Source organism: Palaemon carinicauda, chromosome 7 (genome assembly GCF_036898095.1).
Source record: "Palaemon carinicauda isolate YSFRI2023 chromosome 7, ASM3689809v2, whole genome shotgun sequence".
In the NCBI taxonomy this organism is placed as follows: Eukaryota; Metazoa; Arthropoda; class Malacostraca; order Decapoda; family Palaemonidae; genus Palaemon; species Palaemon carinicauda.
In genome coordinates, this window is record NC_090731.1 from 168,627,345 (window position 1) to 168,651,490 (window position 24,146).

At 40.1% G+C, this 24,146-nt stretch overlaps 1 protein-coding gene across 1 annotated transcript in view; it reads left to right on the forward strand.

Annotated features, from left to right (window-relative positions):
* Window positions 1-576: 576 nt before the first annotated feature.
* LOC137644143 (uncharacterized) overlaps window positions 577-24,146 on the forward strand; it is a 91,065-nt gene continuing 67,495 nt past the window's right edge. The window contains exons 1-9 of the mRNA XM_068377125.1: window positions 577-774; window positions 3,333-3,504; window positions 6,743-7,084; window positions 7,619-7,776; window positions 11,511-11,625; window positions 12,537-12,681; window positions 17,963-18,171; window positions 21,024-21,136; window positions 21,607-21,759. Of these exons, the coding sequence (XP_068233226.1) occupies window positions 706-774; window positions 3,333-3,504; window positions 6,743-7,084; window positions 7,619-7,776; window positions 11,511-11,625; window positions 12,537-12,681; window positions 17,963-18,171; window positions 21,024-21,136; window positions 21,607-21,759 (1,476 nt within the window). The 5' untranslated portion in view covers window positions 577-705. The remainder of the gene's footprint in view (window positions 775-3,332; window positions 3,505-6,742; window positions 7,085-7,618; window positions 7,777-11,510; window positions 11,626-12,536; window positions 12,682-17,962; window positions 18,172-21,023; window positions 21,137-21,606; window positions 21,760-24,146) is intronic.

Genomic DNA, 24,146 nt, shown 5'->3' on the forward strand with positions numbered 1-24,146 from the left:
TGTTAGCTTCAGTGAATGAATATTTATGCAAGATACCAAGTATACGTGCTTAATTATTACGAAAGAAGAATACACTATACTACTGACTGCGGAAGAAAAATATGCTTTTAAATTTTACCACTTAATAAACTATATAATTTTAAAGTACAAAGTAGTATATATATATATATATATATATATATATATATATATATATATATATATATATATATATATATATATATGTATATATAATTTATATATATATATATATATATATATATATATATATATATATATATATATATATATATATATATATATATATATATATATATATATATATATATATATATATATATATATATATATATATATAATTATTAACAAACCTCTACGAAGATGGTTAATTTAGCACGGAAATATCTCTAAATATTGCAGTAATGACTTTATTACTAACTATATTGATTTTTATCATAAATATAGGTTAATCTGACATATAAGAACATTGGCAATTGAATAAACATTTTACAATTCCGAACAAACTTCTTTTTTTCACCTTGTCCGAGCTGCTCAACCAGACTTCTCCTGGCGACGATCAAACATGGCCGAGATCAGCAAGATGCGCTTGATGATCTAACCGACCAGAAGTTTGTTTTGGTTTTGAACTACTTTGACGTTTGTTGTCCTCGAGTTCTCAAGTTAGAGAAATGTATTACCTTCAGAATGAGTGATATCAATGTCGTAATGGAGTGCCAAGATTATGGGGAAGGCGTTCCTCTGGTGGAGGTTGTGGTAAGCATATCTTACTGAGAGTGACCTTGTATGACATTAGCAGATAAACTTTTAAGAAATAAGGATCTACAGACGTTTACCCATCATTGGAAATATATTCTTGAAGCGAGATGATAATTCCAGCTTTTTAGTAGTGTGTTGTTAGTTTTCGACCTGTCGTTAAACATTACAGGACATTCACGGGACTTATCAAATTTTCAATGCGTTTCACCAGCAAATTAGGATCAATATTTATCCAACATTGCTCAGAGATACTATGATGTTTGATGAGTCAGATCACAGTGACCTAGGTCAGTTTAACTAAGTGGGGCGATTACTTTTAACTTGAGGGCACTGCTTATTAGGTTACGTTAGGGAGAAACATGAGATTTCTGTGTTTACTGGTGATGGTACACAGGTAAACATTTACTTTTGGTAAGGTTAAAGAAAGTAAATATACAGTATATTAGGTTTCTAGCAAAATACAAGAACCATATATTTTGTCAACTGGTTATCTTGTGTTTTATCCATTCTGATCATGAATATTGGGCTAATCATCTATTCTAAGTTTTTGTAGCGTGTTTAAACAATTATGGGGATCCCAGTGGGGTTGGGTGTATGTATGATAGCGGCCACCTGTGTGTATGATGATGGCTGACTAAGAATATGACAGTGTAAGGGGCGTTGGAGGGGGCGTTAGCTCCCCCATTAGGTAAGGACACAGCTTGTAGGTTAGGTTAGGAGAGGAAGTTTAGGTTAGTTGGTGTCCATTTTTAATGCACGCTGGAGGATCTGGCCGCTAGTGTACAAAGGCTCTCCAGTGGGAAACCAGGGGTTCTATACAGGCAAACGCAAAGAAAAAAAAATGCCAGTGATTTTCAGCAGTAGTAATGGACAGAAATGCATAAAAACACTAGATAATCAGTTTGAAAATATACCCAGTATTGTTCATACAATGGTAAAGTTACAGAACAGTGCAGAATGTGGTTTGTAGCAAATAAGATTGTTTCCTACTGAATTTAGTAATTTTTTGAATGTTTTTTTATAATGATTTCTGGCGGAAATCCATATTATTTAAGGTCGACTATCTTAACTGAAAAGCTAGGGTTCGCACTAGGTATCATCATCAGTTATGGTTGAAATGCCATGAAATAAACAGTTTCCAAATGTAATTGTATGGTATTTGAATTAATCATGTTACAATTTGTTGTTTCCGCCAGTCATCACAATAAAAAACCCGTCATCGGAATTAAAAAACAATTATCGTATTCAATACTACTAAGTAATATTAATGAAACACTTTTAAAACACTGGAGCTTTTGTTTGCCAGAACTTTTGGATGCATAGAAGACCGGATTTTCCATCCCATTTTCTATACTGTAGTGTCATTTGTATCGGTGATTACCATATTATAAATACCTCCGTCCTTTATTGAGCTAATGGTTTATTAGATTTTGCTCTGCCATAGCTCGCTTCCCTCACATTTAAACACTATCTTTTTGCTCCTATGTTCTGATAAGGGGAACGTGTCTTGCTACGAGCAAAGGGGTGAATACACACTTAACAAAGGAGCGAATTGTAGTTTCATGCGCCAGCCTCTGTTCGAAGATGTACTTGACTTCCATTTGCCATTATGAGACTAGATATGCCAAACACACGTTTCTACCCTAACTTTTCATTATTAACAGGTTAAATAAAATAATAGCAATAATTATATTGTATACAGTATTTCCAATATTGAAAATAAATAAAAAAGGATTAGAATATAGAATGTTGGGCCCCCATATAACATTCAAATAAGTGACTTACAACAGGAGCACCCCTAGTAATGCCTATCAGTGTTTTTCTCAACTACAGGCTGGAAGGAGGCTCATGTGGCCTGTGCTAAGGTAACAAAAGGAGTAAAATTGGAATTTTCTTTTTTATTAAACTCTGTAAATTTGTTAATAGAGATTTCTGCCAGTAGTAGCCTGTAATAGGATTCAAATTAGTGTATTTGCAAAGATTTATTCAGTTATGTGAGATCCAATGTCCCTCCTAATATTGCAGTGTTCTATAATGAAACCCATATAACTGGTGTGAAACCAAAGTACAGTATCATGATTACCTGTAATTTATATCACAGCACCTCAAATGGTCTTTACACTGCCGTGGCTTGCTTCTCTTGCAAATAATCATTATCTCCTCGTGACAAATACAATATATGTTGTAGTGAGTTAGCGCGTGGGGCGATGCTTTCCCGCTAACCACTGGTAACAATGAGTACGGTTGTTGACACTTCGTCAAAAGTTTTTATAGCCATGTTTCAGCTTGCGCTGTTATCTTCTATGTAAAGAACCCAGGTTTGTATACTTGGGAAAAATACTAATTATTTTCAAATTTGTCTTATTTGAAACATGTAGCATAGATCTTCTCCAAGCCAACAATGTAATAATCTGAATTTCCAAAATTCTAAGCAGAGATTGTGAGTTGTCTCTCTTAAAGTTTAAAGTCATTTACTTAATTATAGATACTGTATTAGCAAAATTTGTAAATGACTTTACATCATAAACTCATCAATTTTGTTTTTCTCCTCCCAGGAAACCTCATTTATGTGCGGGGAGTGCTTTTTACTGTTTCCAACAACAGAAAAATTCAATGCTCATAATTGTCAGGAGTCTCAAGTGGGAGGAGTACAAAGTATTGTTGAACAAGATGTCAGTTGCCAGGAACCAGTTGAAAGTCATCTTGATGTCTCTGAAAACAATCCTTGTAAGTTCTAAAGTTATACAAATCTTGGTTTCTGGATTTTTTGTATTCCCTTTCAGTCTTTTATGCATATTTTTTTCAGTTGCTGTAATTAGATATAGCTTCATTTTTTAAATTCAGGTTCTTTTTAATTTTTTATAACTTTAGTCAAGGTGGAGCTTATCATTATAGATTTAATTTTGTTATATGTTATTTGTTTCTTGCATGTTAATATAGAGTACTTAAGCATTACCAAGACAGTGTATAACTTGAAGCCGTGTTATGCATATGACAGATTGAATACAAGTCATTAGTCGTATTGCAAACTACCTATTAATGAACATTATCTAGGATCATTTATCTAGCCCTGTATCCAAATAACCCTCCCAATTTTTTACCACATTGGCAACCCTGATACCTCCTATTCTTTCCCGCTGTTGGCATCACTGATGGCTGGTACGAGAGTTCATACAACTCTCTTTGCACTTGCTTCTGAGTGTCTGGTATAACCAGCTGCTCTAATGAATTTCAATTATAGCACCCTGTTTGACCAAAGCTCCTTCAAAGAATTGTGTGTTTGGGGGTGTCTTATACTGATTCTGATGTTAATAGCACTTTGTTTAATCTGGTGGTCTTAGTTGTGTAACCATTGAATTTGGAGTTCTCTAGAATTGCCAGTGCTTACCCTTTCAATTCTGTCAGAAGACATCTTATCTGCGGGATTCGCATGAGTTGCAAGGAATTTTATGAATATGTTCTAATGCAGAGGTAAAGATTTTAATCTTTCTTTCCTCAGCAAATTGTGCTTCTCTTAGGCCGAAAAGGAATGGCTGCGTAGTTCAATAATCATGAAGTCATTGCAGCGGGACGAGTTTTTGAAGATAAGTTAAAGGCTACAGTTAATGAGGAACTAGCGAGACAGTTAGACCCCCTTCGGGAGATAGAGTTCCCAACTATGCTCCGCCTATGTCATTCTGAGGAATTGTCTGGCATTCGTTACTGCTTTTCTGTTTGGTGCCTTTCAGGATATAGTAACAGGTCTATCCTGACGACCATTCAGATCCTAACACACTGTTGATGCGTTCCCTCCTCTTGGCCATTGAGCGGTTGAAGGCCTCCTTCCTGTGCCTTTTTCTTGGCACAGTGCTTTGATGAATCAGACTACAGGTAGTCTGCTGTCGGTGTTGGTGACTTGAGTCATGGGTGGCGTTCCCTCAAGTCTTTTAACACAGAAGCATGGATTGGTCCAAGGACTCATTCCACCGGTATGAGATGTTCCTTTCCCGCACTCTTTTTCTTTTGGCATCAACATCTTATTGAGTCTGGTGACAAGATAGCTCCTCCTGTCCTGTGCTGACGACTTTGGGTTTCGACAAGGTTCTTTAGTTGTCAAGTGAATAGCTGCCCCCGACTCATGATGTTACTTGGCGACAGCTTCTCTGGTAGTTAGGTGGTAGATGTTCTCGGTTAGAGCTGCCGACCTTGGCTGTCATCTATCATAACTCCAAGTCACGTAACACTGAGATTCGATCAGTCACTCATTTCATGCCCATGAGTTGCTTATACTACCTGTCCCCTTTTTGACAAAAGCGTCTTCTGTGAGGTTACAAGTAGCCTGCCGTTCGATGTTTGCTACTTTAGTCCGTGCAAAGTTCCATTCTCAGGAGTGTTTCGGCATTTGTTAGAGTTTCTGGTTAGCCCCTTTGAGAATTTAGTAAAAAGACCATCCTGGCAACCTTTCCGATTCTAACTCTGGTGGTGTGCTCCCTTGTTTTCGGCCGTCGAGTGATGCGAGGTGCGTAGGTGTCTCCCCTGACAAGATGTTAAGGCTTCTTTTATTTATCTCCTTTCTCTACTGGAGCCTTTGCTGCAGTGAATGAATTCTCTTGATGCTAGTCTTGAGATTGGCTCTTGACTGCTGCTTGTCCTTGGTATTCTGTGGATATGCAAAGATTTCCGATTTTCCCTATGAGCCAAATTTTCTGTTGGAGTCTTTAAATCTTTCATCCTTCTCACAGGCTTTGTGATGATATCTTGTTCAGTTCTGGTAGTCTTTACCAGTATTTTTTTTTTTTCATATCGCCAGCCTCTGGGTCTTCTTGTTGTGCGAGGAAGAGGTAGTTTGGCTAAAAGCGGTCTTTGTTTTTCATGTGAGTCTTGTTTGCTTCTCTTCGGCTGTCTGGCACTCTGAAGTTGTTGTCTTCTGACCTCCCTCTAGAAATGAGTAGTCTTTTTTCTCTCGGCACCTTTTGCTTTGTAGTCAGTACGATACTATAGGCTGGGACATTGTATTGTTTTCTCGGAGAAGTTGTCCGATAAGAGTCTGTCCTTCCTCTTCTGAGTAATTGTGCAGCCAATCATTGTTTGAACCAACTTCCAATTCTCCCTTGGCCTTTCTGTTTGCAGTCCACTTTGTACCAGGCAAGAATTGTTCAGGTTTAGGCTCGGTATTTTCTTGCTTAATGTAAGCATTATTCTTAAAAAGGGGAAAGTCTTTCAGTTCCCTCCTTATCAATGTGGATAATTGGGGTAAATGAATTATCCTAAGGTAATGATTATTGATATGAAATTTTCACAAATAGATTGATATTTATAATACTTACTGGATAATTTAGCTAGACCAACCCAGCCCTCCCCCCTTCTGGTATTACGCAACTGACAAGAGAGTTATGTAAACTCTCATTCCAGCTGTCAGTTTTGCCAACGGCAGGACAGAAATAGAGGTATCAGGGTTGTCAATGTGGTAAAAATTTGGGTGGGTTATTGGGATTCAGGGCTAGTTGAATTATCCAGGTAAGTATTATTGATATTACTGATATGAAAATTCCATACTTTCCAAGAGGTGCAGCGAGACCCTCGTACTCCTCACAACAAATATCTAAAAGAAAATATTTTCCATGACACGTCGGATCACTGATCACTCGAAAACAATTCCTTTGCACGGCTATTCAGCAATTGCTAACATCTTTAAACCATTAAGAATCAAACAAAAAAGTCAATCTACTTTAGAGCTCACATCACCTTAGATAGAGAGAATGCAGAAGACGCTACGACACTCTGGATGTTTTTGTTGGTAGATGCCATAAATCTCATTGTTTACTAGAGGCATTTGTATATTGGAAGGAAATAAAACGGGTAAATTTTTACTCTAATGGCTAACGTAGACATAACCAGGCTTTTGCAAATGAAATCCATATGAGCATTGGGAAGTACATAGAAATAATACAAATTACCTTTTAAAATGTTAATTTTTCCTCAATAGGTGTATGGGAAGCGCAGGAGTCAGAAGCTGCCATGGAGGAGGCAGTTGCCAACATTTTGGGTGAAAAGATGAAAAAGATGGCGCCCCAGAGACAGTCGGGCTCTCGGGTGGAATTTGAACACACACTGAGCATGGAAGAAGAGCCATCTATTGAACATAAGGGCATAATGGATCAGCAGATGGAATCTGTTGTTGAACACACTGTTGAAAACAAAGATTTTGTTGAAATTCCCTCTTCTAACATTTACATGTATGATAACCCAATTTATCTCAATCGCTTGATGAAAGATAATACATTTGGAAGGAGGGTGAGGCATGACGCTCCTTACAGGCTTCGTTTAGGTATGTTATGTGTGCTTTTGTATTAAGTGTTTGTTTTGATCACTATGAACTATCTGTATTGGTTTATTAACTTTAATTGATATAAATCTAGCAAATTATGTAAGAACTCATTAAATTTCAGTATATAATTTTATTTTAACCCTTTTACCCCCAAAGGACGTACTGGTACGTTTCACAAAACTCATCCTTTTACCCCCATGGACGTACCGGTACGTCCTTGCAAAAAAAATGCTATAAAATTTTTTTTTTTTTCATATTTTTGATAATTTTTTGAGAAAATTCAGGCATTTTCCAAGAGAAGGAGACCAACCTGACCTCTCTATGACAAAAATTAAGGCTGTTAGAGCATTTAAAAAAAAAATATACTGCAAAATGTGCTGGGGATAAAATAACCCCTTGGGGGTTAAGGGTTGGAAATTTCCAAAGAGCCTGGGGGTAAAAGAGTTAACTTAATCTCTTATTACATTGATGATTAATGTATGCAACTTCCGTATTTCATCTTTTCATTATGATCTATATTTTTTATCACTTCAGGACCATGGGACAACAAATCAAGTCGTTTGCTTATTAAACTGGTAAAGGAGTATCCTAAAGCATATTTTATACTTGATAAAGAATGTAAACGCACAGAAGCCTGGGAAATGATAAGAAACAAAATGGCAGAAGCTGGACATCAGTTCACGGTTCTTCAGGCAAGTAATTTTGTAGGAGAGATTATTATTAGATTTTTATTTTTCTTTCCAACAATGTCTTTGGATTTAAAATATAGTTGTTCCAACACGGAGTACTTACCTCGAATTACTTTCTTAGGAGTACCTGGGATCTCCTCCCATCCGACCAGAGTTTTGTGTAGTTTACCCTACTTCCGTTTTCTGTGAGGGCTAACCTCAGGCGGATTGATACGTGCCCTGAGGCTGAGCCCGGGTCAGGGAGCGTGCTACCTTGGGTCTCGACCCTCAGTAAGTTCTCTGGTCGCGTCGCGATATCATCTTGACATTCTCCTTAATCTCAGTGCGACCCTTTGTGTCCCGCGTGGTCTCCACGCGGTATCCCTGTTGTGTCCCCGCGGTCTCGCGCGTTAACCTTGTGCTTTCCCTTTGTGTTCCCGCGTTCTCACGTGTTAACCTTGTGCTTTCCCTTTGTGTTCCCGCGTTCTCACGTGTTAATCTTGTTCTTTCTTATTCTTTCCCGCTGCGTTCCTGTGTCTTGCGGTGTATTGCTAGTGCGTGATGGAGCACCCCCGCCGTTGTCCTGGGCCTATGGCCGGGAAATCGTGTGGTGCATTCCTGTCCAAGCCGGAGGTAGACTCTCACTCCTTGTGCTCGTCGTGCAGGGGCAGAGTGTGTTCCCCTTCGGACACGTGCCCAGTGTGTGAATCGTGGAGTGAAGTGCAGTGGGTACGATTCGGTACGAAAAAGAAGAAGTCTTCCAAGAGGTCGCCCAAGAAGGCTAGCACGTCTTCTCCCTTGACGTCTCCAGGAGAGCCTCCGGAAAGAGTTTCTCTACCACCTTCCCCTACCCAGAGTAGGGGACGAAGTACGTCCGTTGCGGGGTAGAAGCCAGTGGCTCTTCCCCAGGAGTCTGTTTTTCATGATAGCGGGGTAGCAGCTTCATTCCAGGCAAGCGGTGGTCCTGAAGGTGAGTTTAGTGGGGGTTCTAGAGACAGTGCCCTGGTGCTTGTGGGTCACATCTCGTCGGATGACCCCATGTGGAGTAAAAATGTCCCTGCCTCTTCGCCCGCATCATGGGCATGTTTTTCAGGTACCTCCGCAGCTGAAGGCGCCCCCGAGAAGGAAGTCTCACCCCCGTCAGATCACCTCGAATGGGTACCTCCAAGGAAGCCCTGCAGGTCCCCGTTGAGGATGGAGGAAGGCCTCGGAACTTTGTTCCCCGACGTAGAGCGCCCACGCTCTCCCCCAGCGCCGCCGTCTTCAATACCAGACGTGTTTCTTCGGCTCACGCCTTCCGTGGTCCATCAGGTCGTTCAGCCGCCGGCTCTTCATGCCCCTGCCCCACGGACGAGTTACGGAGAGTCTTCAGATTCGTCGGGAGCAGTGGCCTCCAATTCCTCGGAAGGTGAAGCCAGGAAGAAACCCCGTCGGAGGCGTGAGAGGTCCTGGAGAAGGCATTCCCGTTCTCGCTCACGCTCCAGGTCTCGCCACGGAAGAAGACGATCCAGGTCCCCCAGGAGGAAATTCAGGAGGAGTAGATCGCCGGGGGAAGAATGGGTGGTCATTCCCCGTAGTAAGCTCGTTGATTTTACTTCGGTCCCGAGCACTTCAGGTTGGCGCCCTAGAGACAGGTCCCCAGAGAGGTTCACCTCCAGCCATATGCTCGAACCTCGGAGGGACTCGGCCTCGCTGACCTCCTTGGACAGGCGTAATACCGCGAAGGTGCCGAATCAATCCGCCCAGCGGAGGGAGTCGCCCCTTCGGTCGGGCAGCCTCGTCTCGTCCTCCAAAGTAGCGCCTCAGCGACGGGATATGGAGAGACTGCTTCCTCCGTCGGGCAAGCCCACGGAAGCCTGGTCCTCCAAGACGAAGGACAGACCTAGGATGGAGGCCCTCGCCGCCACGGCAATGCCCGTCCTGTGTCCGGAACCTTACACGGAGTCCCCCGTCGGCGGAGCTCCGTCTAGAGAGGCAGGCCGCCAGACGGAGGACGCGGACGACAACGTAGATGGCGCAGCAGCGGAGGACTCGGCATACAGGAGGGTGATAGGGGTCATTAGGAGACACCACAGAATAGAAGAGCCCGAACCCTCCACCGAAGATGCCTGGCGCTCTAGCCTCAATAGGCTAATGGAGGCTTCCGTCTAGCAAAGACCTTCGTTAGCTCTTCCGGTGGCCAGGGACATGAGGCTCGGTAGAGCTCACGTCAACAAGATTGTGGCTAACAATGCAGAGGCCCCCAAATCACAGAGTTCCTCAAAGTTGCTCCAGGGCCTGAGGTCCCAGAGCAAATTTTACCTACCAGAGGGACAGCGGCCAGGGGCCTGCAAGATGGGAGCCTCCCTTTAAGTATTAGGCCAAGGAGCACCAGAAGACAGAGCCTCGACAGCCCCAGTCTGCTTCTCCCAGTCAGAGGCGACGATGATGGAGGAGATGGCTAAGGACCTAGCTAATGTCGCCTCCTGGCTGGACTGGTGGGCGTCCGCCCTCGTAGGAATCCAGTCCTCCTACGACCTCTCAGTCCCGGGGAATCAGGCTCTACTGAAGGAGCTGATTATCTCGGGAGGTAGAGCTCTAAAGTTCTTATCCTACCAGTCCCTAGCCCAATCAGACAACTGGGTTCTTCGAAGGAGGGACACTGTCCTGAATAAGATGTCCAGACGGATTCCGGACAGGGAAACAAGGGCCCTGAGAAGCCTGCCCTGTGGGATGATGCTCTCTTCCCCTTGAAGGCAGCAGAGGAAATTATGGAGAAGGTCCAAAAACGTGAGGAGGTGGGTGAACCCAGAACCCAGTCACTGCGGAGACCCATCCACAGAAGACCTCCGTCTGATGTTCCTCCTCTTCCTCGGGCCTCGCCTAGCCAGCCCAGGAGAGACGCCCCAACAGCTTCTTGGTCGCAGCCCTCCCGTAGGGGAGCAGCTTTAGCCCCGGCCTCCTTTAGGACTTCCTACGCGGTGCCAGGAGAGGACGTACAAGTCGATCCTCCAGAAGGAGGTAGGGAGAGAGGCCCCCTACTCCTGCCCAAGCCTCAGGTGGGGGGAGGCCTCAGACGCTTTTGGCAAGCATGGAAGAACCACGGGGCAGACCCGTGGACAGTAACAGCCTTTACTTGTAACATTACCATCAATATTGTCACTAGCAATACAATCAATATCATTACTTGAGCGCACATGCTACGTTAAGTTACTTGTGGCTGGACAACAACTTGAATAGAAATTTCAATATGAATGTCAGGTGAGTATGAAAATAATTTTTTATCATTAAAATTCTGTTTATTTCCATCAATCTCTCCTGAGGTTCATATGGGGGACTCACACTTGATGGAGGTGAGATAGTGAAGGAAAGTGCAGTCAGTATAACACCCTAGCCTATTCATGTGGGACGAACAATCCAATATTGTACCAACTTCAAGGAATTTAATTCCTTCCAAAGGCACAAATTCAATACTTAACTTTAGAACCATATACTGTACTGTACCTACCAGGAGAGCACTTTAAATTTAGGAAAATTATACTTACCTACAATGTGGATTTTTTTTTTTTCAAATAGTGGTTTGTATATGAAAAAATGATTATTATTAATTGAGACTAGGCACAAAGCTAACAGTGTCATCAAGGCAATCATCCCCTTTTTTAAACTAGCTTTTGTTTAGAAATGATTTATCAGTACTTTACAGGTATTACTGTATTATTAATGAGAAAGCTTGTTTTTTCTCCAGAAATAGTTGCTATTTTATGTGTCTTTTCCAACAGATTCGTATGCGGTGGAGAGAACTTGTTAAAACTTATAGAACAACAATAAATTACAATGACATGCATAATGTCCGAAGATATTGTCAGTATTTTGAAGAACTAACTGATTTGTTTGGTAAGATTACAGTACACACTTTAAGTGCTTTTTTTGTTTTCTTGTAAGTTATAAATTTATAATTGCTTCGTAACTGGAATACAAACGAACACTTTATAGGGGTACTGTATTACTTTCTGCAAAACTATACCCCTATAAATACTGTAGCTACAGGGTTGTATCATTAGGAAAAATACACATTACTTCCAAATTTGTCATACTTCAGGATAATTTTGGAGGAATTATTTCCCATGGTAGGGTCTAGTGTATATTGTTGACCTTTCTTTAAGTGTCATCTTGTGCTTTAAGTGGAGGTTGTGCAGGACAGATAGCACATATATAATGTTCAAGATATGTATACAGTACTTAGTATTTCAATAGAATTGCCAAAGAAAATTTAATCATGACTTGCTTATTTGTGAGCCCTCATTAATCCTTTCTCCTTCCATTCTCATCATCTGTCTTTCTTCCATTTTTCTTGAGCCCAGCCTCATGTGATATTTTATGCATTCTGGTTAGCAAGCATTGCAAATTCTGTGATTTCTGCTAATTTGGGCAGCATAATCAGCATACTCTAGGTCAGCTAATTTTTTATTAACAATCCAGTCCAATCCTCCTCCACCATCCCCTACTGTTCTATGCATTATATTGAAAGATGGGTAATTTAAATTTTGAGTAAAATTTGATAACCATATCTTGAGAAGAAACAGTATAAACAACAGATGAGTATAGCAATTACAAATATAATATTCCAATTTTTTAAAACTTATTTTGGATTAATATTTCATTATATATGGTACTCATGTCAGTTACCTTTGCAATCACAGTGCCAAATAAATTCAGATTAGTCAGTCAGTTCTATTGGATATTGTGGTTTTATTGTTATAAAATTACCACTAACACATTATTTGATGGTAATTTTTATGTTTCAGGTGTTTGGGATTATGCAACAACAGAAATACTGATTAAACAAATGGAGTTGCATGGAAGTAAACGTTTAGGTCAAAATGGAGGAACTCGGATGAGGTTCAAGATTTGGAATGAAATTAGTCTCATGTTAGAATCTCAGGGTTATAAGTAAGTCAAACTTGTTTGTTCATATGTGGCACACAAACCCGTGTCCTTAAATTAGGGAAATTAATTCAGCTTAAGCTCAAGATGGTTGTTAAATCTTGGATAATTAGCAGTTATCCAGGTGGTGAGGGTGTGGAGCGTTTGAGCCATGCTCCCTTTCCCAGCTAGAGAGCTTCATTTTTTATTCGGCCGCTGTCGAATATGCATGTACTATCAGCACTTTACCAAACCTTGTCATTTTCTTTTTCTGTTACAAGAGTGAATGTTGTTAAACACTAATTCTTAAATGGGTAGTGGAGGGATCCCTCCACAGGTGGCATCGTTGGGGGATTGCCCCATTAACAGGGTTGTCGTCCTCGTCCTTTCTCCCTTCTCCTGACTCGACTCTTGTCATTGTTGGACTAAAAAGGGCAAGTTCGTTCCCTGCTTCAGGATGGAAGGACCAGAGTGCTAGTTATTTCTCTGAGCCGGTTTCTGAGCCTACCTAGCTGGCGTTGAAGACCTAGGTTGTCCAGAAGTGGAGGCAGACTCTAACTGCCGCAAGGAGACTGCATGGTGCAGAAGCGAGTCCTGGCTGGACTTCCTCCACTTCTCAGATGTAGCCTCTATTTCCTCAACAAGGAATAGAGTTGAACCTTTGAGGGAGGCATTCCTCAGGTTCATTATCTCCCTCTTGTGAATCTGCTTATGGAACCTGGAGGTGATGGCATTGTTCCCCTTTGGTACCCAGTTGGTTAGCTGCTTGGTGGGTCAGGAATTCCACTGCTGTAGCTCCCATCAATATGATGTCCTTGAGAGCTTTTATTTTTTTGTTCGGGTTGGACAAGTCCTCAGTATTGGCCAGATAGCTGACCGTACCTGACTAGTGGTTGATCCAGGAGACAACCTGAAGGGTTTCCATGGCCATAACCTGCATGCTTGAAGCCTGCGATGCAGAAAAGAAGATACATTGCGAGATTAGGCGGTCAGCAGTGGTACCAGGGGCCAACTTGGCCTGTGTAGGATCGTGGGGCAAGGGCAAAAGAGAAGCCTTCTGCATCCGCTAGTACTCTCTCTACTGCAGGAACATCGAAGGTATTATGTGGGAGGATCTCCACGCCCTCAAGTAATTTCTCATCGCAGAGACCTGTGTATCCACATTGCCCAGGACTTCCGAAGCCAGGATTGAACATGGCAGACAAGATCTGGTAACCTAGGTTGTCTGAAAGTCTAACAATTGTTGCTTTCCTCCCCCTGGGAGGGAGTAAGGAGAGTCTCTCAGTCTGTTGAGCCTTCTGATGCAATTCAGCACCTGAAAGACTTCTGAATCTGACTTTCCCTCTTCTGTGTTGGGCACCTTAGGACCTGCTGGCTGGGGAAGAGCTTCATCATATTCATCAAAGTCATAATCATCCCTCTCCAAAACTGTACCTGTCCAGTCTCGGGAGTGGTTGAACTGTAGAAAATTTCTCGTTCCTCTCTTGAGGGGAGACTGAGACCTGGAGAAGCAACAACCACCCTTTTCCTTGGAGCTCTCAGAACTTGCGAATCCTGTGACTTATCCTGAGGTCTAGTGTCTGCTGAGATGTTGGACCTGTCCTTTGATACGCCTTCGAGATCTTTTCTCTCTTCGAAGCCAGCGCCCTTAGAGAAAGATGAGAGGTGGCTAGGTAGGCGGTTTCTCTCCTTGGGATCCTCCGAATGATCCACCAGTTTATCGTGGGTTGGATTGGGTTGTTGCTTCCCCGTGTTCTTCCTGCTCTTCTTGGGAGGAGATAGAGAGGTTGAATCAAACTCAATCAGGGATAGGTCGTAATTTTCCACCAGAGTGATTTTTCGTTGTGATAATAATCCGCGATGCGTATGGTGCCTATGGTTGCCTCGATAAGGGGTCTCCTGCTTCCCCGGTTTTGTCATCAGTGGGCTAAGTGTTGAAGGGCTGATTCTGGAAAGGCAGACCACCTTCATGACCTTTTACCTACGGGAGTATACCCGTAAGTCCCTTAACACCTTTGTACTTGGACCTGCGGTGGCTGCTCAAAGTAATGTGACCAGCACCAGCTCCCACAAGGGACAGAATGCATCTTATCTATGGTAAAACGTAGATGTAGGTCTGGAATAAACAGTTGAATGACTGGTTCTCCACTTTCATTATTCTGTCTCACTCTCTTGGGGACTAAGCTGTCAAATTTATACATGCTGAATTGGACTTGGTGCTGGTAAGTTACACTTTTTGAGCTGCATTCTATATATCTAAAGAATCTCTGTTTAGGGGGTATGGTGGAATTTATACCAACCGATTGATCATCATATATCTCTCCAAACTTAACTCTTTTGGGGGAAAGGTCTTTCTAGTTTGATCGAGTACACGTACCCCTATAGTGTTTAGGCAAGGCCCTATCAGTCTTTCATACCTGTGAAAGACAGATAGGAGGTTGCCTAACTTCTGTACAAGTCAAGGGGACTTCCAACCCACCTAGCAGTAAGTCTCCCTAATTAAAGGACAAGGGTTTATATGCCACGAAGGAACATATCACAAATTTTAAAATTAATTTAGTATTTTTCCTAGCTGTACAAACCCGAGTCCTTTAATCCAACTTTCTTCTTCAACCACCCCTCTCAGTAGTCCTGAGCTGAAAAGGCAAAAGTGAAACTCTGGCTGGAAAATGGGATGGGGCTCTTTCCCCTCATTCTCACCAGCTGGATAACTCCCTAATTAAAGAACTCGTGTTTGTACAGCTAGGAAAAAACAAATCACTTGAAATTTTTTATTTTTTTTATTTTTATTTTTTTTTTTATTGATTCAGGAAGCAAGCATTAGTCTTTTATGCTGCATACAGAATACAAGCCCTGTATATGCATCATATTTTCTGTTTCTGTTTTTATTGGGATAATCTTAAGTCTCATCCCATCCAGTCTTTCTTCTTTCTGTTCTTTCAGAATTTATTTCATAATCCATTGTGTCCATAAAGATTTTTATCTATGTGATATCTTTACTGTACATCATTATCATAAGCCTTTTTCGACATTGGTTCTTCCTATCAGGAGTTTAAAAGTGAAAGGAGTTCTTTTGAATCTTGTTTCTCCTGTACTCTTCCTCACTGAGAAAGAGTACAAAGAGAGTAAAAGAGATCTTTAAACCTTTTAAGAGTGAGAGCCGGGTTGAAATCTTTTCACAACATGAATTCCTTTCCATTTTGGTGTTTTTAAACTGAGTGAGTGGTTTTAAATAGATAAGATTTTTTTTTTATATATATTTTTTATGCAAACCCATATGGTTACATCATACAGATTGCCTGTCTCATAACCTTGGATATCTTATATGGAAGTTTTGCCTAGTGCCACATCAAGTGAAGGTTTTGCTTCTTTTTGTTTGTTTGGGAAGCTGCTGGCTATAGGAATAGGTACATTAAATTGATGGGTTGTATGAATCAGATTTTTACAGTAATGCAGATATGTGAGAAATATTTAGCAAAAGGTAAGGAGGTGTATGTTGCGTTTATGGATCTGGAGAAAGCGTATGATAGAGTTGATAGGGAAGCAATGTGGTATGTGATGAGGTTATATGGAGTTGGTGGAAGGGTGTTGCAAGCAGTGAAAAGTTTCTACAAAGGTAGTAAAGCATCTGTTAGGATAGGAAATGAAGTGAGCGATTGGTTTCCGGTGGGAGTAGGGCTGACACAGGGATGTGTGATGTCCCGTGGTTGTTTAACTTGTATGTTGATGAAGTGGTGAGAGGTGAATGCTCGAGTGCTTGGACGAGGATTAAAACTGGTAGGCGAGAATGACCATGAATGGGAGGTAAATCAGTTGTTGTTTGCGGATGATACTGTACTGGTTGCGGACGCAGAAGAGAAGCTTGGCCGATAAGTGACAGAATTTGAAAGGGTGTGTGAAAGAAGGAAGTTGAGAGTTAATGTGGGTAAGAGTAAGGTTATGAGATGTACGAGAAGGAAAGGTGGTGCGAGGTTGAACGTCATGTTGAATGGAGAGTTACTTGAGGAGATAGATCAGTTTAAGTACTTGGGATCTGTTCTTGCAGCAAATGATGAAGTGGAAGCAGATGTACGACAGGGAGTGAATGAAGGATGCAAAGTGTTGGGGGCAGTTAAGGGAATAGTAAACAATAGAGGGTTGGGCATGAATGTAAAGAGAGTTCTATATGAGAAAGTGATTGTACCAACTGTGATGTATGGATCAGAGTTGTGGGGAATGAAAGTGACGGAGAGACAGAAATTGAATGTGTTTGAGGTGGTGTCTAAGGAGTATGGCTGGTGTATCTCGAGTAGATAGGGTTAGGAACAAAGTAGTGAGGGTAAGAACGGGTGTAAGAAATGAGTTAGCAGCTAAAGTGGATATGAATGTGTTGAGGTGGTTTGGCCATGTTGAGAGAATGGAAAATGGCTGTGTGCTAAAGAAGGTGATGAATGCAAGAGTTGATGGGAGAAGTACAAGAGGAAGGCCAAGGGTTGGTTGGATGGATAGAGTGAAGGAAGCTCTGGGTGATAGGAGGATAGATGTGAGAGCGTGCTAGAAATAGGAGTGAATGGCGAGCGATTGTGACGAAGTTCCGGTAGGCCCTACTGCTTCCTCCAGTGCCTTGGTTGACCGCGTAGGTAGCAGCAGTAGGGGATTTAGCGTTATAAAGTTTCATCTATGGTGGATAATGGGGGAGGGTGGGCTGTGGCACCCTAGCAGTACGAGCCAAACTCGGTTGAGTCCCTTGTCAGGCTGGGAGGAACGTAGAGAGGAGAGGTCCCCTTTTTTGTTTCATTTGTTTGATGTCGGCTACCCCCTAAAATTTGGGGAAATGCCTTGGTATATGTATGTATGTATATTAAGAATAGAATTTAAACTAAAATTATTAATTTTTTTGTGACAATGTTGTCATTGGAATCTCAATTGAATAGGATATGGTGACAATTTTGTCATAAAACTGAAATTGTTAAATGTATACTACTTTGGTTGATCATCCAGATTAAAACTAGTACTACCTCAGTTTTAAGAGTAAAAGAAGATTCCTGGAAAAAAATTAAAACCACTGTTATTTTGTATTATGATTTTCCTTTTCGTTAATAAAGATTACTTTTTCATTTGCAAAGTAAAGGAAACTAATTAGTATAAAACATAATCTTGTAACTAACTTTAAAAATGGTAATCTTACTATGAAATTTTTTTTATCTTGAAAAGTTCATTCGATAACTTGAAACCATGAAGTGTTAGGTTGAAATAGTTTTGATTCTTCTTGTCATTGTTAAGAATTGTTATTTGTCAAAATTCTTTGTACTGATATTGTTTTTATCAGTTTTACTGCAGACCAGGTACAAGGGCGTTGGAGCACTCTTGTAAACCTATATCAGAGGATGGTGGAGAATAATTCTAAGCCATACACTGAGAAGATCACAATGGCATATCGAGAACACATGGAGCGAGTTTTCAATTATGTTCCAGAACGTAATTCGAAGTGGAGAAAAATAATGGAAAAACGTGGTAAAACACCAAGAACTGTAAAAAGTAAGTAGAGTATCATTATTAGATATGTTTGTAGTGCACATACTGTAGTTTAAGCGTGCACCTTAAAATCTTTATTTTCTTTTAACTTGTATCTTTACAGATAGTATGTTTTGGATGGTTAATAAGGTTTTTTATCATAGCTGTTAACTCTGGTGTTCTTTTGTAGCATTTTATTTTCATATAGACTGATCAGTATGAATTACTCTTAAGTTTATTGTAAGAAAAAGTTTTTTGTAATTTATAATACAGATTATTTGATTGGCATTCTAAATTGTTCTTAAGCAAATAGCACGTCCATATTGACTTAACGTTTTCTGTTTAATATGTGGAGTTGGAGCTTTAAATCTGCTTTCGTTAATTGTGGAGGAAATCATGTTCAATCTTTTTGTTAAGTATTTGATTTAGGTGTTTTTGAGTATGCTTACAAGTACTGGATCACTAAGTGAAAATGATGACCTAAAAAAATCAGGATTGAAATAGTCTGTGTAAACCTGATTTAGGCAATAGGAGCGCACTGTAATTATCATCTTCATAAGGAATAAAGATGAAGGGAATATTGACATGTTGAAAATTAGATAACAATGTATATTTAACTGCTAAAATTTTACATCAACAAGGATTTGCCTCATCACTTTAAGGAAAATATCGTAAGACCTGCGATAGGTGTCAGAGCAACTTTAGCACGGATTGCGAATTTCCTTGTTTTTCTTCGCCAAGAGAAGCACTTTTCAGTCGCAGCTGCCAAAGGCTACCTGTCAGCTTTGAGTACAATATGGTCTTCTGAATACATACATATACCAAGGCACTTCCCCCAATGGTGGGGGTAGCCGACATCAAACAAATGAAACAAAAAAAGGGACCTCTCCTCTCTACGTTCCTCCCAGCCTGACAAGGGACTCAACCGAGTTTGGCTGGTACTGCTAGGGTGACACAGCCCACCCTCCCCTGTTATCCACCACAGATGAAGCTTCATAATGCTGAATCCCCTACTGAATGAAGGGTATAAACCTCTCAACTTCCTGGAAGTTGTCTACACTTCTGAGGAGCTTGCCCCATAAGACTTTTATGTGTACCCAGTTAGAACCTTTAAGGAGGTTCTCAGACAGAGATCTAACTCTCTAAGAATGTATTTTTGCGAGCCTTAGCAATGGCGAAGAGAGTTAACGAGTTGCACGGTCTCTTTTATGTAGAAATCCAACTTTCTGGAAGTTTTTTACACTTTTGAGGAGCTTGGAGCAGTCTTGCCCCATAAGGCTTTTATGCGTACCCAGTTTGAACCATTAAGGAGGTCATCAGACAGAGATCTAACTCTCTAAGATTGTATTTTTGCGAGCCTTATCAATGGCGAAGAGAGTTAATGAGTTGCACGGTCTCGTTTATGTAGAAATTCACGCTGAAGGGGGAGGGAGTTCTCCTTTAGTTTTGTGCTGGACTTGTTGCCAAACCCCAGAACCTGGCTTGCATGACCCAAAGTTTAAGTCTTACTCTGTCCCCTCTCTTGTGTCCCGTGAGGTCAGGGCTGAGTGTCGGAGACCTCTTGTTAGCACTGTCAGGTCCTAGAAAGAGGTTTCAAGGAACATGTTTTCTTTCTGGTTCAGATAAACAATCTGTAGAGTGTTCACCTGGGCTGATGAGTGTCAAGGCGCCAGCTAGGACCAGAGCTCACGAGGTCAGGGGTATTAACTTCACCTTAGCCTTTAGGAGAAATCTGTCAGTTGACCAAGTTTTGAAGGCCAGTGTCTGGAAAAAGCCTTTTACTTGCGATAATATACCCACAAGTCACTTGACACCTTTGTGCTTGAACCTGTGGTGGCTGCTCAAGTAATTGTCTAACCACCCCACCTCCCACATGTGACAAGAATGCATCTTGTCGATGGTAACATTTAGATTGTAAACCTAGAATGAATGGTAGTATGACTAGCCCTTTTTTGGTTTTGGAGACAAAGCGGTCGAAACTTTACATGGTGGTTGGACCAGATGCTTGGAAGTTTCACTTCATAGCTCCAATCTTATAGACTAAAGGAGTATTTCTCCCATCTCCCTATAAGGAGCAGTGGATAGTGGTTCCTATACCAGTCTATTGATTGTCATGCTGAACTTAATATTTGTTTCTAACTGACATCCCCTTTAAGAGAATGGGATCTCCAGTTTTGAACTGATATTTCTGTTCTTTCAGCCATTCATCCATATGAAAGGCAGAAAGAGGGTTGCTGGAGTCATTGCTTTGCTTCTATAGAGATCAAGTGGTGATCATTTTCAGGGAAGAAAATTAACCTTCCAGTTTGGGTACCAGGTGACTTTCAACCCACCAAGCAGCGAGTCTTCCTAATTAAAGGACAGGGGTTTGTATGCTGCTTAGGAACAAATTCACAACTTTTTAAAGTAATTTGTATTTTTCCTAAGTATACAAACCTGAGTCCTTTAAGTTATACTTCACGCTTCAACCACCTTAGATGTAAGGTCAAAGTTAGGGCTCAGTTACTTGTCAGGAGAGCTTCACTACCAACCGATCAGTAACCACTGCCACTTCACTAAAGTTTTAAAAGCCTTATCTAGTTTTACTGAAAGCTTATATACTCCTATTGAAGGGCTCAGGTTTTTGTAATTAGGAGAAGTACAAATTACTTTAAAAATTTGTGATATTGCAACTTTGGTCAAGCAATTTAGTCTTCTCAAAGAGGATTTAAATTTTTCTTTCTTTGTAAGTCATGGACCAGTAGGAAAAAATTTGTTCCATTTGTCAAACTTAGATAAATGATTCTATTTTTAGAAGTATTTTTATAGGTATAGCCAAAAGTAAAGTTTTTTTTTATGTTTGGAATCATACCTGAGTAATTTTATTCTTAATACAGGAAACTGGACACATCCAATCGAGAGAAAAATGTTATTCCTGTATCGAGATCGTATTTATCGTTTTAATAATGAACACATTGACAAATTAGAACTTTGGAAGGAAATTGTTCAGGTAAGCATTTTGGTATTTTGAAATGTACCGTATTGTATTGTACCACATGAGAAAAACTTTGACTGCCATCTCCTGACTTATTTCATCCCCCTAGTCTTCCATTATATCTATCAGGCCTTTGTAAAGGCTTGGATCTCTTGGTAACTCAAATTCTGTATGGTCTATGTAATTGGCATGTTTTATGAAATTAGTTATATAACAACTTTTATATAAATCCAGCAATCATATACAAAGGGCTTACCTTTTGTCTCGTCATTTTTGCTGGGTCACCTTTTTTTTACATAAAGCAATGACATACTGTAATATAGAAATCTGGGGACATTCTAACCATGAATAGGGTCTTTCATGATTGATATGATTTTATGAAAAATATATTTTATTTAAACTATGCCATTACAATTAATGGTTTTGAATATTCATGAAAGTTGATATGCTCAATGTTAATTATTGATGTGAAACCCATTTTACAGCATCTGAAGGAAGAGGTGCATTATTTTACGACTGTTGAAAAAGTTCGTAGTAGATTCAGTGAGCTGATAAAACAATTTACCACAGTGGAGCAGCATAATTCACAGTCGGGAACCATTCGAAGAGAGTGTAAACATCATGAATTGTTGTCTGAGGTCAGTATTAGAGGGATTCTGCATTAAGAAGTTACTTTACCATACATTAATTGATAAAACTTAGTATTTGGATAATTTTCATTCACTTGTCATATACAGTATGTGAAAATTTTATTAATTTAATTTAATTTTTTTTGGCTACTTATGTTCCTTTTTGCCTAGGCCTCATTTTTTTTTTTAGATTTCAACTTTTTGGCTGCTTGCTTTTATTTTTTTCTAGATATAATCTTTTAGTGATTTAAATCTCCACTCTGTATTTTTTAAAAATACTTATACTATTTAGTATATTGTAATAGGAAATATATGTTTTGTAACTTGAACTATGTATAAAAAGATTATGTTGAGTGAGTACAAGATGTGAAATTCTTTCATTGTATTTTAAAGTCATGGAATAACAAGAAATAATTTAAAGACTTTTTGCAAATTAAGTGTGATATTTTTTATGATAAAACTTTTAATTAGGTAAAACTTTTAAGGTCTGCACTGCTCTATTGAGCAAAAGCAGGGGCACTGTCAAAGAAATATTAATTGATTATGAAAACTTGTGACTACGTTGATATTCATAGCTTGTGCTGTGGGAGGATTGTATTATGAATGAGAAAGCTAAGTATATTTATACTTCCTGCGAGATAGTCTGGTCATCATATGAACAGTATGTCTCATTTATGTGTATTCGTTGGATTCTCTTCAAGAAAGCAAACGGAAGTTTCTCAAAAACTTTATAATTTTTTACTTTTTTATCACCACATCTTCAATCATAGTTTTTAAGAGTCTTTTTACCTTGTATATTGTATATACTGTATGTTTTATATGAAAATCTATGGAGGAATGATTTAAGGGGGTGGGGAAGGATAGTCGTAGTAGGAAGCAGCAGACGGGTGTAGGACGGCACCTCGTTGTTCCGGGGGATGTTGATAAGGGAGAGGTCTAACTGGTGAGGGACCTATGGTCGTGGTTCTATCACGGCCCAGTTTACTATACCATCACTCATAGAGTGAGCGAGCTGGGTTTATTCTTGGTATTCCATGCATCCTTTTTTTCTCTGGTATATTTAGCAATAACTATGCCCTAGAAATGGTGCTAGAGGAGCATTTCACTGGGCGACACAGGTTCCGCACCCAGAAATAGATTTTTCCTTCGTCAAAATCCCTTTAATGTATTGTTGTTATTATTATTATTATTATTATTATTATTATTGAAAATATAATCACTATTATTATTATGATTATTATTATTAGTATTATTATTATTATTATTATTATTATTATTGACTTAAGGATATAATCCTATAAAGTTTAAACGTGTCCCAACTCCCCTCATAATAATCAATAGGAACATCTTAACCTAGATATAATATATGTATATCGAAGGGGAAACTCACTGGCGTGGGCTACCTTCCGAAGCCGCATACGGCCCGGTCTGGTAGGCTAACCACATGACACCAAAATAGCCTAACTGATACTCAAACATTGATAAACATAAATAACCATAATTTATCACTGTATAAGATGTCTAGAGCTAAATAAACAAGACTGCAATTAGTATGAGGAACTAATTGAAAGTCGTAAATAAGCATTAAGCTCTCGGAGGTAGCAGAGCCAAAATGGCTGCCGAGGGTAAGGCATCATAAAATACTGTTGAGACTAAAATTAACAATATTTTAATTTTACGTGTGTCGCTACTTCGAATTATCAAAACAGGTAATTGCAATACTTAACTTGGGAGTAGGAGTCTCCAAAAGGTCAGACATGTTCAGAACACAGTAAAAAAGGCTAACGAGCACGGAACGCGTGTAGATATCACGGTGCTAAGAAAGGAATGATGGGAGAAGCGTGGGTAGTGGTAGGTGTGGGGGGGGAGGTCAGTAGCCGTAGTAGCGGGCAGTAGTCGGATGTAGAATGGCACCTCGTAGTAACGGGGGATGTTGAGGAAGGAGAAGACTAATTGGTAAGGGAACTCTGATAGTGGTTTTAACACGCCCCAGTTACTATACCGACACCCTATAAGGGTGAGCGAGCTGGGTATATTCCTGGCATTCCATGCAACTTTTTTCTCTGGTATATTTAGCAGTATTTATGCCTTAGAAATGGTGCTATAAGGAGAATTTCACGGAGCGACGCAGTTTGAGCCCGGAAATAGATTTTTCCTTTGTCAAAATCCCTTTATTATTATCTTCCAAGTTAAAGAAATCTCAAGTAGAGAATATATGTAATATTATAAATATGTAACGGGTTCTTAAGCCTTCTGGAAATAATCCCTTTATTATTATCTTAAGTTAAAGAAATCTCAAGTAGAGAATATATGTAATATAAATATGTAACGGGTTCTTAAGCCTTTTGGAAATACTTGCTCCTTTAATCTGGCGTCCTTGAAGCGAGCTACATGTT